At 41.2% G+C, this 16,257-nt stretch overlaps 1 protein-coding gene across 1 annotated transcript in view; it reads right to left on the reverse strand.

Annotated features, from left to right (window-relative positions):
* LOC126162325 (neuronal acetylcholine receptor subunit alpha-7-like) overlaps positions 1-16,257 on the reverse strand; it is a 558,269-nt gene that overhangs the window by 15,630 nt on the left and 526,382 nt on the right. The window contains exon 6 of the mRNA XM_049918756.1: positions 15,111-15,307. Coding sequence (XP_049774713.1) covers positions 15,111-15,307 — 197 coding nt within the window. The remainder of the gene's footprint in view (positions 1-15,110; positions 15,308-16,257) is intronic.

The following is a 16,257-nucleotide window of genomic DNA, read 5'->3' on the forward strand; positions in this document are numbered from 1 at the left end:
CTTTCCATATGGCCGATTTTAGTTGCCACAATGTTGAGAATGAAATGTGGACAAGATACCTAAATTTCATATAAAATTTACTGTATAACAATATCTCACTTAATTTAAGTACCACATAGGTGTCGTATGTAATATTGAGAAATATTCCGTCTTTCGCGACTGTAATAAAAGTTTTATTTACACCGGACGCGTTTGGCTTTATTTTAAAGCACTTCAATCAATGAAAGGTATGGCACATACACAATGGTACTCATGTTCTCTTTCTTATTTTTGTTCCACAGTCGCAGTTTTACCAATGGTACTGAATTATATTCCTCTTCTGCAACTGTAATAAGCGACTTATTTAGACCAGACGCGTTTCTCTCTTTTGAAGCATCTTCAGTGGACAGTATTTTGTCTCGATTGCCAAGTCACCTTTCGTAGTTTTGTGCTGCGGTAACACAATATTCAACGTTTGTGTTGGCTGATCAGTGTTTTAGCAAATAAATGATGTTCGTGTGTGCCACACACAAAAATTACATTTGACATAGCTCAGAGCACTTCACTGATAGACGGTATATTCAAGTCCTAATTTTTTTGTAAGTCCACAGTTTCGTTTAATGTATTTTGTCTACTTCCTTTTGATTGATTGAAGTGCTTTAAAATAAAGCCAAACATGCTCAGTGTATATAAAACTTTTGTTACAGTCGTGGAAGATGGAATATTTCTCGATGTTACATATGACACCTTTGTGGTACTTAAATGAGATATTGTTATACAGTAAATTTAATATGAAATTTAGGTATCTTGTCCACATTTCATTCTCAATATTGTGGCAACTAAAATCGACCATACGGAAAGTATACTCTATGGACTTTTACCTCTGCAAACTCTTCGAAATTTCATGCAATGGTTTACTATATTTATTGCTGCATAATAACTGTGTTGAACATCGAAACAAAATTAAGTCATTTATGGGGGGAAGGTATCAGTCAAGAAGATGTGTAAAAATCAAATTTTTGGGCCAAATAGTTTTTGTGAAATCGAATGATAAGGGTGTCAAAGCAGTCAGAACACGATGTGTCTGCACAGGCGAGCAGTGCAGTGACAAAATCGCACACGGCGCGGATTGCAGGGAGCATGTCTTTGTAGCAGCGAAAGGGTTAATGCGGCCGTGGTGGCTTTACTTCATGAACTGCACGCTTCCCCCTAAACGTAAGCTTGTGGACTATGCTATACTATGGTGCTGCTTCTATTGGCGCATGTGTAGTGTGCAACTGGCAACACAGCAATCTCCCGTGTCTGGGCGGGCATGCGCGAGCCGCCAAGATAAAAAAATTGAACTATAGTGAATCAAAGATCATGAACTTAAACTACAGGTAAACCATGTCCATAGTTGCTGCAGTCAATAAGTTTGCCAGTGTTGATACTGGTGCTTGATGCCACCACAATCTTCTTAAATGCAATGGCAAATTTGTAAATCCTGATGAGCATCCTTATGGTGGTACACTACCATCCTGTTCAATATGATATGGTAGAAGTTCCCTAAGTTGATATCTGAAGTAGCACAGACTGGAAGATCTGTATGAAGAATGCAATCCATTCAGAGAACCACCCTATGTTGGAGCTGTCCAGGGATATTAAGCCTCCAAGTACAATCACAGGCCTTCTCAGGACCAAGGAAGATACTAGATGATTCCTGTGCATGAAAGCAAGTGTAACTGTTATCAGTAGACAGATTGGTTCTCCTGATTCTGCACTGGAAGTGCCTGTTGAATGTCTTGATCCCAAAGACAAAAAGGAAAAAGAGAGACTTCAATGTAACATCAATGTTGAAGCCATTAGAGTCAGAGTAATAGCTTAGATTTGAGAAGGATGTGAAAAAAGTCAGTCATGTCATTTTCAGAGGAAACATCCTAGCATTTGATTAAATGATTTAGAAAAGCCTAGGAAAATGCTAAATGTGGACAACTATCATGACATTACAATGCTCCATTGAGAACTGAGACAGGGTGATGTTTGACCATCAGCTCCTAAGATCTTTCCTCTGCAGCTAGTCAGGGAAACAACTAGAAAAATGACACAATCATGTATGGTCTTTCCATAGTCTCAGGAAGCATTATTGGAAAGGCCCACCTCCAAGTCTTTTCTATTCCAGATATTAGTGATTAGAATGAGGAAGGACATTTAGCTGCCCATATGAGGTGCCGCAAGTTGTTGTAAATGATTGGGTATTGTATTTCAAATCATAGATAATGTGAAATTCAGTTTCCATATGGAGAAGTGGCAATTATAACCCTTTTTGTTGTTTGAACATTAGTCCCAGTAATAGATCTGTGGTAGTGGATGGCTAGATTCTGGCTTTCACTAGCTATAGCTGCAGTAGAATGTTCCTCAATTGTTTGCTTAATCTCTCTCTGTTTGGCCAGAGGACTGAATAATTGAAGGGGCGAGAATGATATAGCCCAAAGCCACACTTTTCTCAAAATACGTTTTTTGTGTTAGTTCAACTTCTACTCAACAGAGGAAGCTACTGCATACATATTTTAACTTTCCCCTCACTAGATGGCAGAGCAGTTCACACTTGTAGTTCTCATAGTGTGAGGAAGCAGTCTTTTTCGCATCTGAGACAACCAAAAACCACAGTACAATGGTGCTTCCAAATAAGAGACTACTTCCATGCATAAGCTAAAAAGAAGATTCAGATACAGAAATGGCTAGTTCTGAAGATGATTTTTCGTCCAGTGGCAGCAGCTATCGTCCCTCTGATGAATTTTCATCTGAAAATGACATGGTAATTCTAAAATACTTACTTTTTAAACATTTAAAACATTGAGGCTTAGGTCTGTATCAAAGTGAAATATTACTGCATAATTATAACTGTTATATACTCACTAATTAAAATATGTACATGTGAATCATGAACAAATTTTACTTCTCCTATTAATTACTGCATTATTGGTAATAATTTAAGTATTATAAGCCTATTTGTATAATATATTAATATTTGAATATAATAGAGGGAAACATTCCACGTGGGAAAAATATATTTAAAAAGAAAGATGATGAGACTTACCAAACAAAAGCACTGGCAGGTCAACAGACACACAAACAAACACAAACATACACACAAAAATCTAGCTTTCGCAACCAACGGTTGCCTCGTCAGGAAAGAGGGAAGGAGAGGAAAGACAAAATTTGTCTTTCCTCTCCTTCCCTCTTTCCTGACGAGGCAACCGTTGGTTGCGAAAGCTAGATTTTTGTGTGTATGTTTGTGTTTGTTTGTGTGTCTGTTGACCTGCCAGTGCTTTTGTTTGGTAAGTCTCATCATCTTTCTTTTTAAATATATATTAATATTTGGTATATGTGTTAAAATGGCTTTGGTCTTTCTCATTCTGAATACTTTATTTGGCTTAGGGAGCTGATGAATGTGACAGCTCCTGAAGTAACACCTGCTAAAGAACCTAAAGGCAGAAAAAATAAGAGAAATATGAACAATTGGAAAAGGGAAAAATGTAAACATTGTAGAAATTATGGCAGACAGTACATATCTGATAAAACAGGACAAATTGTTCGTGCTAAAATTCTTGGTCCTGGATGCAAATGTAAAAACAAGTGTTGGAGCAAAATTCATTAATGTGTAGAGCAGATATTCAATTCTTTTTGGGATATGGGTGATTTCAGTTGCCAAAATAATTACCTTCTGAGCAATATTAAGATACAACAAGTGCAAAGGAGGTAACTATGATTAATGATAATTTGAAATTGATTTAAATATCATGCTCTTTTTATAAATAAAATATTATTATTTTTATTAATAAATTTCACTTTTTAAGGAACCCAAAGAAAAGGAAAAGCACAATTTCATGGCGAATGGTGACTTTTTCTTACCAGGTTAAAGTTAATGGCTGTAATATTTTGGTATGCAGAGAAGCATTTTTCAGTGTGCATGGGCTTCAGATCAATCAAGGACGTCTTAAGAACTTACAAAAATACTTGTGTGAGGGACACTCCACTTCTCCAAAAGACAGAAGAGGTATTTAATGATTAAATTAATGTCGCTTCCAAGGAAAACCATAATTTTGTTCTGTTGTGCTTTTTTGTCCAGTGTTTTTCTTTACATATCATATTCAGACAAAATTCACTAAATTTGTCTGACCTGGGCATTTACCTTTAAAATCACTTTTTCTTTTCCTTTGTTTCCAGGAAAAAAGGGAACCCATCAAGGAAAATTTCACAAGAAGCAGTTCAGACAGTTCACAATTTCATAAATAATATACCTAAGTATGCCAGTCACTACAGCCGCTCACAGAACCCCAATAAAGTGTACTTCAACCATGACATGTCCATTTCTTCATTATATCAAGAACATTATTTGAAATATTATGAAGAAAATAATGCATCACAAGTAAAAGTTTCGAAATTTCGAGATATATTTAACAAGATTTTAATATTGGTTTTAAATTGCCTTGTTCAGACACGTCATGTATGTGACGAATTTAAAATTCAACTAAAAAATGCACATTGACCAACTCTGAAGATATTATTAGAAGATTAAAAATTGAAAGGGACCTACATCATGCCATAGCATCTGCTGGACAAAATATGATTACACAGCTTTCCATATCAGCTAGGGAGAATCCTGAGGAATATCTTACAATATCCTTTGATCTACAACAAACCTTTCCAACACCAAGGCTTACATCTGGGCCTGCATTCTATAAGAGGAAGTTGTGCACTTACAATTTTGGTATTCATGATTGTGGGTCTGAAAAGGGACGTATGTTTGTGTGGAGTGAAGATGAAGCAAAGTGTGGATCTGATGAGATAGGAAGCTGTCTGATAAAATTCTTAGAAATACGAAAGTCTCAGGCAAACATTCTTCACATTATTAGTGATAATTGCAGAGGCCAAGGCAAAAACTGGGCAATTGTTGCACTAGAGAGATCACTAGTGTGTTCAGGAAAATTTAAAGCCATTGAACATTGGTTTCCACAAGTTAGACACACTCAACTGCCCTGTGACCGAGATTTCAGTCGAATTGAGAAGCACTTTAAGAACAGAAACCCCACTGTGTACACCCCTCATGATTGGGTTACAGTCATTAAAGAATTGTGCAAGAATAAGCCATTTTCAGTCATTAAAATGAAGCAAAGAGACTTTATAGATCTGACACCCCTGCAGATAAATATTGCAAAAAAGGACAAACATGATGGTGGATCTCAGTTCCGATTTTCTGAAGCGACAGCTTTTTGTTTTGATGAAGGATTGCCATCACATTTAAAAGTGAAGTATCAGTACACTGAATTTGAAGAATTCAGAACTACAAATATCACTAAAAACGGACGAGCACATCAGGAGAGTAATCCGTTCCAGCTCTCAAGGAAATACTTCAAGCCCATTCCAATTTGTGTAAAAGAACTCAAAGATGTTATGTCATTAATGCCATACACACCAGATGTTTCAAAGGGCTACTTCAACAGCCTGAGTGAATCAAAGGAAGAAAGTGATGAAAATGAAACAGAGTTGATAGATATTGGCTATATTGTGTGAAACACTGTAGTGACTATCATTGTAAGTTATGTTGTATATTGATGTACACATTTTTGTAAACTTTGTGTAAAGTTAGTATGAGACAGGCCAAAGCCCAATGTTGTATCACCCAGAGATAAAATATTTTTTATTAATAATGTTTAACTTTGTTCACAATATAACTATGCAAACATGTATATTAACACATTAGAGAAATAAATTAGTTTTGTCAAAAAACCCAAAAAGTTGAAATATGATTTATGGATTTATTCGAGGCTCCCCTGAAAAATTAACATTTTGTGGCTTTGGATTATGTCATTCCCACCCCTTCAATTGGATAAAGGCACCATTGTAAAGGCGACTGGAACAGTCGCGGGTTTGAAGCAATGGAAAATGCGGCAGGACCCGCGGAGCGGCCCATTAACAACAACACAATGGAGAGGACGAACATGATCAACGAAGAACCTTACAACAACAACAACAACAACAACAAGAACGAGACAACAGAGTGAAGAAACCTAACTAAACAACCATGTCCACTCATAAACAAAACACGAAAGTAAATATGCTGTCTAAGTCGAGGCAATATGTCAAGAGACGTACGCAATGTTATACTGGCTGGCTGAGCGAAAGGCAGGTGCTTAAGTACTCTATCGGGGCACTGCTATTGGCCGCTGGAACCATGTGTTCCACTCTGGCGCCCTCACACTGAAAGTGGGCCAGGAGGCGCACACCGCCACAGCTTACGGCTCGATAATGCAGAGACATCTAGGGGTCTTAAAACGTCCATGACGTCTGGTGCAGATTCAAATTCTGTGGTGCGGAACCAGATCACTCCCCTCTGAAACGTGCATAGGGGCAGAAAAGCCCTGGATGGTGCCAAGGTCGTCAGCAGTGGCAAGAGGAACTGGGCACATCAACTGCAATTGGCAGGGAGGAAGGGACGCCCGAGGTATCCATGACAGCCGATCCAGAGTCCAGGGCAGAGAGAGCTGGTGGCAGGCCCATGGGGAGACGGCAACCGGGGCAGGGACAGTGACTTGAGGACCACATCCACACCTCAAGGAGGTAGGGGAAGAGGTGGCAGCGAAAAGTCCTGTGGCAGCACGAGGGTGGAGCTGATTGTGATGGCGGTGCTCCAACCCTTTCGACGTCTGCACCGTTGTCACATGCAGCCCATATGCCGCTACAACCATGGAGGGTGTCCAACCCGCTTTGTGCCCATACTCATGGGCTCACACGGCTGTGCCAGGGGCATACCGCTGCGAGGGCCGGGAGTGGGGGTGGGAGGCAGATGGCATTAGCAAGTGGAGCAGGGTCCACGGCTGTTGCCCATGAAGGAGCTCTGCAGGGCTGCATCCATCAATTGGCGTAGTGTGAAAGGTGTTCAAAGACAGGGTGAGGGCCGACATGGTTGGAGATGTGTCGACTGCCTTAGTCAACTGGTGTCTAATAGAGCAGACGAGCCTCTTCGCTGCACCATTGGACGAATGGTGGAAAGGGGGGCTATGGATATGTTTGATACTGTTGGCCTGACAGAAGTCGTGGTAGGAGGACACCCTGAATTGGGGACCATTATCGGAGACCAATGATTGTGGCAGGCCCTCAATGGCGAGAACCAGGGCCAGGACCATGAGTGTAGCCTCTGTGGTGGTGGATGACATGCGCACAACATATAGGTATTTGGAGTAGGCATCAATGATGAGGCATGGACCCCAAAAATGGGCCTGCAAAATTGATATGGATGCGATCCCATGGCCGGCAATGCACAGGCCAGGATGCAAACGACTGGGGGGACTTGCCTGGTGACGCGCCCAGACAGTGCACCTACGGACCAGGTGCTCAATATCGCCATCGATGCCAGGACAATACAGGTGTCTGCGAGCCAAAACTTTCATATGGGACATACCCCAGTGCCCACGGTGTAACAAACTGAGCAGCTGAAGCCACAATTCTGGAGGGATGACCACCCAGTGGGTATCCGACTCCATGGCCAACAGAAGGACATCATCAACCATGGAGAGCCTGCGGGACAGGTGGTGCAAGGGGCTGAAATCGGACTGCATCTGATGAGTAACATAGGACCGCCACCCATAAACCACATATGTGAGAACCTGCCGCAAGACAGTGTTGCGGCGGGTATCCGCAGCAATGTGAGGAGCCATAAGAGGCAGACTGTCAAGCACATCCCGGCGGGCAGAATCAATGTGAAAGCATAGGACGTACTATTGGTCAAAGGCAGGATTGGGGCCTGCTGGGAGACATGACAAAGCATCCACATTAGCATGGTGGGCGGTGAGCTTATACCGGATGGTGTAAGCGTAAATATGAAAAAACAGTTCCCAGTGCTGGAGACGTTGAGCCATCTGCTCTGGAAGGTGAGAGTGGGGTCTGAAAACTGTAACCAAGGGTTTATGGTCCGTAAGGAGGGTGAACTTTTCCCCAAAAAGATAGGTGTGAAATTTTTGCACAGCGAACACGATCACCAGAGCCTCCTTTTCAATCTGGGAGTAGTTCCATTGTGCTGGGGTTAACGTCTTAGAGGCATAAGCGATGGGCTGTTTGGATCCGTCGGCATCCCGGTGCGCAAGGACGGCCCCAATGCCATATGCTGATGCATCAGCCACCACAACCAAGGGGCGGCCCAGAGAAAAGGGAGTAAGGCAAGGGGCAGACTTCAGCATCATCTTTAAATGGAGAAAAACCTGGTCACAGGCAGGAGTCCAATCAAAAGGTACCCCTTTGTGATGCAAGTGATTGAGGGGTTGAGCAATGGAAGCAGCATGGGGCAAGAACTTTAAGTAATAAGTAACCTTGCCCAAAAACACCTGGAGTTCAGATAAGTCTTTGGGATGAGGAAGGGCCTAAATGGCCACAACATTATGACCTGAAGGGTGAATGCCATCTTTGCTAAGCCAGTGGCCTAATATTCCACCTCTGGTTGAAAAAAACCAACACTTGTCCGGCTGACAGCCTAAACCAGCAGATTGCAGAGTGTGAAATAAGGTGCTAAGGTTTTGCAAATGTTCCTGGCGGGAACGCCCAGTGACCAAAATGTCATCCAGATAATTCACGCAGGCGGGGATAGGCTGTGTAAGCTGCTCCAAGAATCGCTGGAAAATGGCCAGTGCCAAAGAGACACCAAAGGGAAGGTGCTTGTACTTATACAATCTGAAAGGAGTGTTGACAACCATGATGTTCTGAGATTCAGCATCCAAGGGCAACTGGTGGTATGCCTCAGCCAGGTCGATCATGGAAAAATATTCTCTCACAGTAAGCTTGGCAAGAAGGTCTTCCCGTCGGGGAATGGGGTAAGTGTCAACAAGGGACTGAGCATTGACTGTAGCGCCAAAGTCCCCAAACAGCCTAAGGGACCCATTGGGTTTCTGTATGACCACCAGTGATGTCACCCACTGTAAGTTACAGGTGCTAGCATGCCAGCGGCCTGGAGCCGATCAAGTTCCTGCTTGACCGCTGGCCGTAAGGCCACCGGAAGGGGCCGGGACTGGATAAAGCGAGGCTGTGCATCCGGCCATAGGGTGATGTGTGCCTGAAAGCTGGAAGCACATCCGAGATCCGGTGCAAACAAAGATGCAAAAGTGGAGCACAGATCGTCCAAGTCCTGAAAGGGAACAGCCATGGAAACGACCTTAACTTCGTTGGAAATTGAAAAGCCAAATAGTTGAAACGGATCCAGGCCAAAAATATTCGAAGCCGACAAATGATCAACGACAAAGAGGGTAAGGAGCAGGGGATTATGCTTGTACGTCGCCTGGATGATGAACTGCCCATGAAGGGGGATGGAACTTTTTTCCGTAGGCGACCAAACAGCGAGAGGGAGGCAACAACACAGGAGAGCCCAGCCGGGTATATGTCGCCATATTAACCAGGGAGACAATGGCCCCAGTGTCGACTTGAAAACTGACATCCTCAGTGAAAATGCGGAGCATGAGGAAAAGCTTCCGCGCCGACGGGTCATCCTGTGGGACGACTGATTGCAGAGCATGGACTCTATCTTGAGGCCCAGGAGGGGCAGGACTGGAGCGAGTCGAGCGACTACGACAAACTGATCAGATGTGGCCCTCCTTGTTACACAGCGTGCACGTTTTCCAGCGGTGGGGACAATCTGCCCATGAATGTGCAGTAAAGCACTGTGGGCAAGATGGAAGTGGGGTGCACAACCGGCGACGAGGGGGCGACCGAAGGCGCTGATTCCATAGAGATGTCAGACAACGAGGAGTCCCGACGGCGCTGACGTCTGTCAGCCATGTTGACGTCGGATTGGTGGAACCTGCCGTGAGGCCACGATTCCTGCCACCTGCGGTTGCGCCATAAGGCGCTTGTTAGTCGCTTGAGCAATTTCAAAGGAGTGGGCAATGTGGAGAATCTCTTCCAAGGAGGGGTTGTCGAGTTTCAGCACTGCAGTATGGACCTCAGGATTGGGAGACAGCTGAACCATCCCATCCCAGATCAGGGAGTCCACATATCAAGCTTTATACTGCTGACTGGTGCGCATAAAATCGCATTGACTGCTGAGACCCTGCAAGTCCGTGACCCAATAACAATACGATTGACCAGGCTGTTTATGGTACTGGTGAAACTCCACATGGTAGAGTTGGAATAATAGTTTGTCAGCAAAAGGCAGATCTCCTGGAAAGAGAGAGCCACAGGATCGGACAAAAACAACGACCGCTGCAAGGAGTTGTCTGTGATCTGAAAAGCTGTGAAATGTTGTTTCAGCTGATGTAAGTAGGTTTCCCAGTCCTCATTAGTGTCATTAAAGGGTGGAAATGACGGTGGACATGGGAGAGCATCAGACACCCAAGGACTCTGAAGCTGTTGGGGTAACGCGTCCCGAGCATCGACTTTGTCCGTTAGCAACTGCAGCGACTTTTGTAAGATGTCTAACTGGAGTTGCTGCTGCTGCATGAGCTGCTGCTGTTGCTCCAACAGACAGACCAACTTTGCCTCCATACCAACAACGACCACCATTTACGTCGTCGCCAAAATGTTTTAATGGCGACTGGAACAGTTGCGGGGTTGAAGCAACGGAAAACGTGGTGGGACCCGCGGAGCGGCCCGCGAACAACAACACAATGGAGAGGGGACGGACACGATCAATGAAGGACATTACGACAACAACAAGAACGAGACAACAGAGTCAATAAACCTAACTAAACAACCACGTCCACTTTTAAACAAAACACGAAAGTAAATACGCTGTCTAAGGCAAGGCGATATGTTAAGAGACATAGGCATTGTTAGACTGGCTGGCTGAGCGAGAGGCAGGCACTTAAGTACTCTATTGGGGGCACCACTATTGGCTGCTGGAACCATGTGTTCCACTGTGGTGCCCTCACACTAAAAGCGGGCCAGGAGGCGCATGCCACCACAGCTCACGGCGCGATAATGCAGAGACCTCTAGGGGTCTTCGACGTCCATGAAGTCTCGCGCAGATTCAAATTCCACGGCGTGCAGTACCAGAGGCTCCACTTAGGGATAGGTAGTTTCCATAGGTGATCTGAAGCCATTCTTATAAATAGTCTTGGTGTTTGAAGTGGCCAGTTGACTGAACAACATCCGTTTGTATTGCTGAGTATCCATGTATGTGGCTTTCTTTGGAGCTCTACTTGATCTGTCAGGTGCAGTTAAATGGACAATGTTCCCTTGAGAGCATGTTATGTGCATTAAAGCCTCCATTGAGATTAACATAAATCAGTAATCAAATACATTTTACTCATAGGAAACGAAGTGGTGATATGACATGAGATGCTGTAATTTGCTCTTTCTAAACACAACTATCTTTTGATGAATACTAATGCAGAGTTCCTTTACATGAACTGAAAGTGGCATACTGAAAGCCACGTCAAACACTTGACACATTATGAGAGGCTGTAATTTGCTCTTTCTAAATGCAACTATCTTTTGATGAATACTAATGCAGAGTTCCTTTACATGAACTGAAAGTGGCATACTGAAAGCCATGTCAAACACTTGACACATTGGAACTACCACACTTTAATATCATATGATGGGTTTCAAATGTTAAAATTTCATTTTCAGGTAAATGTTTCTACCTGTTTAAATTTCTGGAGATTGTTGTACAACATTTTTATGGTATTTCTGTGATGAGTACTAATATTATGAATATCACATAGGCTCATTTTGTTGGTTATTGAAAATGGTTGCATTTGACTTGGACAATTTCTTTAACTAACCAATAGAGGCACCAATGTCTGGAATGCATGAAGGAGACATGTAACAGTGATGATTTATAATATGTAGAGTGTCTTTTGGCATTTGCCAAGGTTGCTTACTTTCTGATTTATGAGATAAAGTTGACAATCTAAAATTTTCATTTTATAAAGTTCAATAAGCATTTTGTCAAAACGCTGTAAACCAAAATTGCATATTTCTCATAATGAACACACTGCCCTCCTCCTGTAATAGCCTATGTAGCCACTGTAACAGCAGAGGAGGTTGCCTGCAGATGATTTTAAAGAATGTGTATGTCCATCTTTTTAGAGATGGTTGCAGGACTTGGCTGTTCAATACAGGATGTCAAATTAAACACCGTTCAGCCATCTAGTTTCTAAACTTATTATATTTGTCTACCAGTTTCAGCATATTCAGGCCCCTGACCAATGTGTAGGATATTCTACTTTGGTCCTGATCAAAACAGGGGCCAGCAATACTGGTATTAGTAGATTTTTGCTAAAGTGATCACTTCAACCATCATTTGCCACTACAGCAAAAATCTAGTAATACCAGTATTGCTGTCCCTGGTTTTAATCAGAACTAAAGTAGAATCTTCCTACATGTTGGTCAGGGGTCTGAAGATGGTGTAGTAAAATGCTGAAAGTGGTAGCCAAATGTAATAAGTTTGGAAACTAAATGGCTGAAAGGTTTAATTTGTCATCCTACTTCAAAGAATGTTTTTAGCCATCATACAAAAAATAAAATTTATGTTTTTTTTCTTGTAGCCCCCCCCCCCCAATAAACAGCTTTTTTATTGTTTGGCTGGGAGAATCATTTTATGTTTATGGAATAAACATTTCCCTCTGGAGCAGTGTATGCTCTTTTGATACTACCAATTAAATTAAAACTGTGTGCCAACTTGTGATTCTGACCTTTTGGGTGTGGTAACAGCATAAACATTTCCAGTTTAATTTTTTCTTGAAATGATAATTGTTGATAAAATTTGTTTTCAGCTGCTTCTTTAATAAGCAACATACAAACATACAGCCCTGGTTTACTTTTTGCATCACTGCAAAGATGAGTGGTACAAATATTAGTGCCATTGGTGTGGAGGGAGAGGTAAAATTGTTAAATTAAACAAAACTTCAGGAGCCTATTGGATGTGTTAGATTCTATATAGAATTTGCAGTGGTATCTGCTCCCTGTTTAATCGTAATATACTGAAGATTACTTTAACAAAAAACAGTGCCCATGACTGAAAAAAAGCATAAGTGACACTTGTTTACAAGAAAGGTAATAAATGTGATCTACAAAACTACTGCCCAATGCCATTGATATCCATCTGTAATAGAATCCTAGAATTTGAGTTGAAATGTAATAAGGTATTCCACATCAACCAGCATGGATGCTGAAAATACTGACCATGTGAAACTCAACATATACTTTTCTCACATGATATTCTGAAAGCCATGGTTCAAGAAAATCAGTAAATGCATTTTTTTATCTATGGATTGTGGATTTTTTGGTAGAAAGGTTGCTGCATGTTATATTGGATGGAGACTCGGCAACAGAAGTATAAGAAGCGATCAAAATGTTTATTTGAGGGCTTTGCTGCAGTGTATACACAACATAGAGAAACTCTGATGTGAGTATATAAACCACCAATATGTATGCAAGGAATCAGTGGAACATTTGTGTCTGTATGATGTGTGTGCAGTAAATGTAGAAACTTGAACTACAGCAATGACACTATTACCAAATGTGTCCAAACAGGACCAATGTGCCATTATCCTATTCTTGGCTGGTGAAGGACAAATGCTGGTAAACATCCATCAAAGAATGAAGAATACATATGGGGCAGAATGTCTGTCAAAAACACCCATTCTGAAATGGTGCACTAAGTTCTATGCTGGTCGCGATTCAGCACAAGATGCCAGTCAATCTGAGAGGCCAGTCTCATCCATTATGGACAAGTGGATGATACTCTAGCATCTGCCCTGTAGTCCTGATCTCACACCATGCACTTATCATGTCTTTGATCCCTTAAGAAAGGCCTTGAAACATCAATGATTCCTGACAGACAAGGATGAGGAGCAGGCACCTATCTCCTTCTTCATGCAGCAGGACACAGTATTTTACCAAACAGGTATCGTCTACCTGGTGTGTTGGTGGGATGATTGCCTCAATGCTCACAGTGATTTTGTTTGATTGGCTTCTGATTCTGGTCTGTATGGTATTTGAACAGAAACGTTTTGATCATCCCTCATAGTAGCTTCAGGTTCAGTCAGAGAAAGTGTGCTGTGATCCTTGTTGTCCATGTTGTATGTTAGTGATCTGGCAGACAATATCAACAGCAAATCCAGACTGTTTGCAGATGATGCAGGTTTCTTTAATGAAGCAGGGACAGAGAAAGTTTCAGAAATATTTAGTCAGATCCTTACAAGATTTTAAAGTGGTGCAAAGATTAGCAACATACTTTGAATGTTCAGAAATGCAAAATTATGGACTTCATAAAGTGCAAAAATTTAATAATATATGATTTCAATATCAGTGATATCTAATTAGAAACAGTCAACTCATACAAGTAACTGAGTGTGATAATCTACAGGAGTACAAAATGGGATGACTACACAGACTCAGTCATATGTAAGGCAGATGGCAGACTTCATTTCATTGACAGGATACTGGGAAAATGCAGAAAGTCTACAAAAGAAGTTGATTACAAAACACTTGTATGTCCCATCTTAGAATACTACTTACATATGTGGGACCTGTACCAAATAATACTGACAGGGGATATTGAATGTATACAAAGAAGGGTGGCATGAATTTTCACAGTTTAGTTTTGGTTATAGAGAATGACATGGGAATATTGAAGAAACTAAATTGGCAGACTTTTCAAGATAGATGCAAATTATCCTGCAAAAGTCTGCTTACAAAATTTACAGAACCAGTATGAAGTATAGAATCTAACTTCTTCAGGCACCATTGTATCACTCCCATTGACTGTGTGAAGACAAAATTAAACCAATGACAGCAAGTACAGGGACATTCAAGCAGTCATTCTTCCAGTGCTCCATATATGATTGATTTGGGAAGAAACCCTAAGCATAGTATCATGTTAAAGTTTTCTAAGTCTTTAACCAGTGGTGTGTCTTCAAATAAATATATGAGGCCAATTTGTGGCGGGTTGATGTTTTTAAGTTACGTGTTATAGAACTTGGTGAATATTTGAATACTGGGAGCAGATGTTACTATCTTACTTATGTAATCACTGTTCCTGAGATTTACAATACCAGGAGTATCATGTAGTGGTTTACTGACATAAGAAAACATTTGTTACTATATAAGAATAATTTACACTCTTACATGTGACAGAGACTGAGAATTAAGTTACTTACATTGAATGCTGCAGATGTTGGTTTGTCCCTTGGTTCAAACTGCAGGAAAACAACTCTTGCAAGTTTTCCCAAGATGAGGTTTTTAATTATCTGAGGAACACCTGTCCCTCTGACTCCACGGTGGTACACATTCAGAGTCACAACTGACAAACCAGATGCAAAGGAAACAAGGCAAATGCTGACTCCATAGTACATGCCTGAAACAATATTTTTATTTGTTTGGAACTAGTATGCAACTCTACATATCTACAATACAAACAAAGTAAACAGTGAATATTGATTGTATAATCATTGCCATTCTCACCTACACAGAAAATGAATTTCTTTAATATTTCAGAATCAGCATTGAAATTTAATTTAATTAACTTACAATTTATGTTTTATAATGAGAGTGACCACAAACGTACTTAATACAACAACATGAAGTTCAAAGTTCTGCAAACTGTCATGTAGCATAATGCAAGATGTGGCAACAGCATCATTGTCAAAAAGTAGAAATTAACACCTTCATCAGGTTACCTTCCATTAGGAACTTAGGTGCACTCAGCAACTGTGATCTCACTTATAAATTATAGAGTGCAGCAATCAGCCATCCTTTTTTTTTTTGCAGGTTTTATCTGGCAAATCCAGATTTCAGCTACTGCCTAGCCATTATCAATGCATTATTTTTTAGTCTCAAAGCATGTCAGTTCCCTGTTGTTCAGGTATCAGTCACAGTTCTTTGAATACTACTATCTGTATTCAAAGAACTGTGACCGATGCCCGAACAACAGGGAACAACAGGGAACTGACATGCATTGATACTAGAAAATAGTGCATTGATAATGGCTGGGCAATAGCCAAAATCTGAATTTTCCAAACGAAACCTAAAAAAAAAAAAAAAAAGGATGACTGATTTCTGTGCTCTATAATTTATAAATCAACACCTTGATGAATATGTGAATGTATTTGAACAATAACTGAGTGTAAGCTGCCATAATATACAGTCAGAGGCAACTGTGTGATGTCCATCTTTTATGTGGTTTTTGGAATCCACAGGATGACCTAAACACCACCAACAAGATTCCAGAGGTTGTTTGGGGATATTTTCAGGGTATTTTGATCCAAGGCCTCCCTGGTTTGTGGTAGCTTTTTATGGAATAAATCA

The sequence above is a fragment of the Schistocerca cancellata genome, chromosome 1, assembly GCF_023864275.1.
Source record: "Schistocerca cancellata isolate TAMUIC-IGC-003103 chromosome 1, iqSchCanc2.1, whole genome shotgun sequence".
Taxonomy (NCBI): Eukaryota; Metazoa; Arthropoda; class Insecta; order Orthoptera; family Acrididae; genus Schistocerca; species Schistocerca cancellata.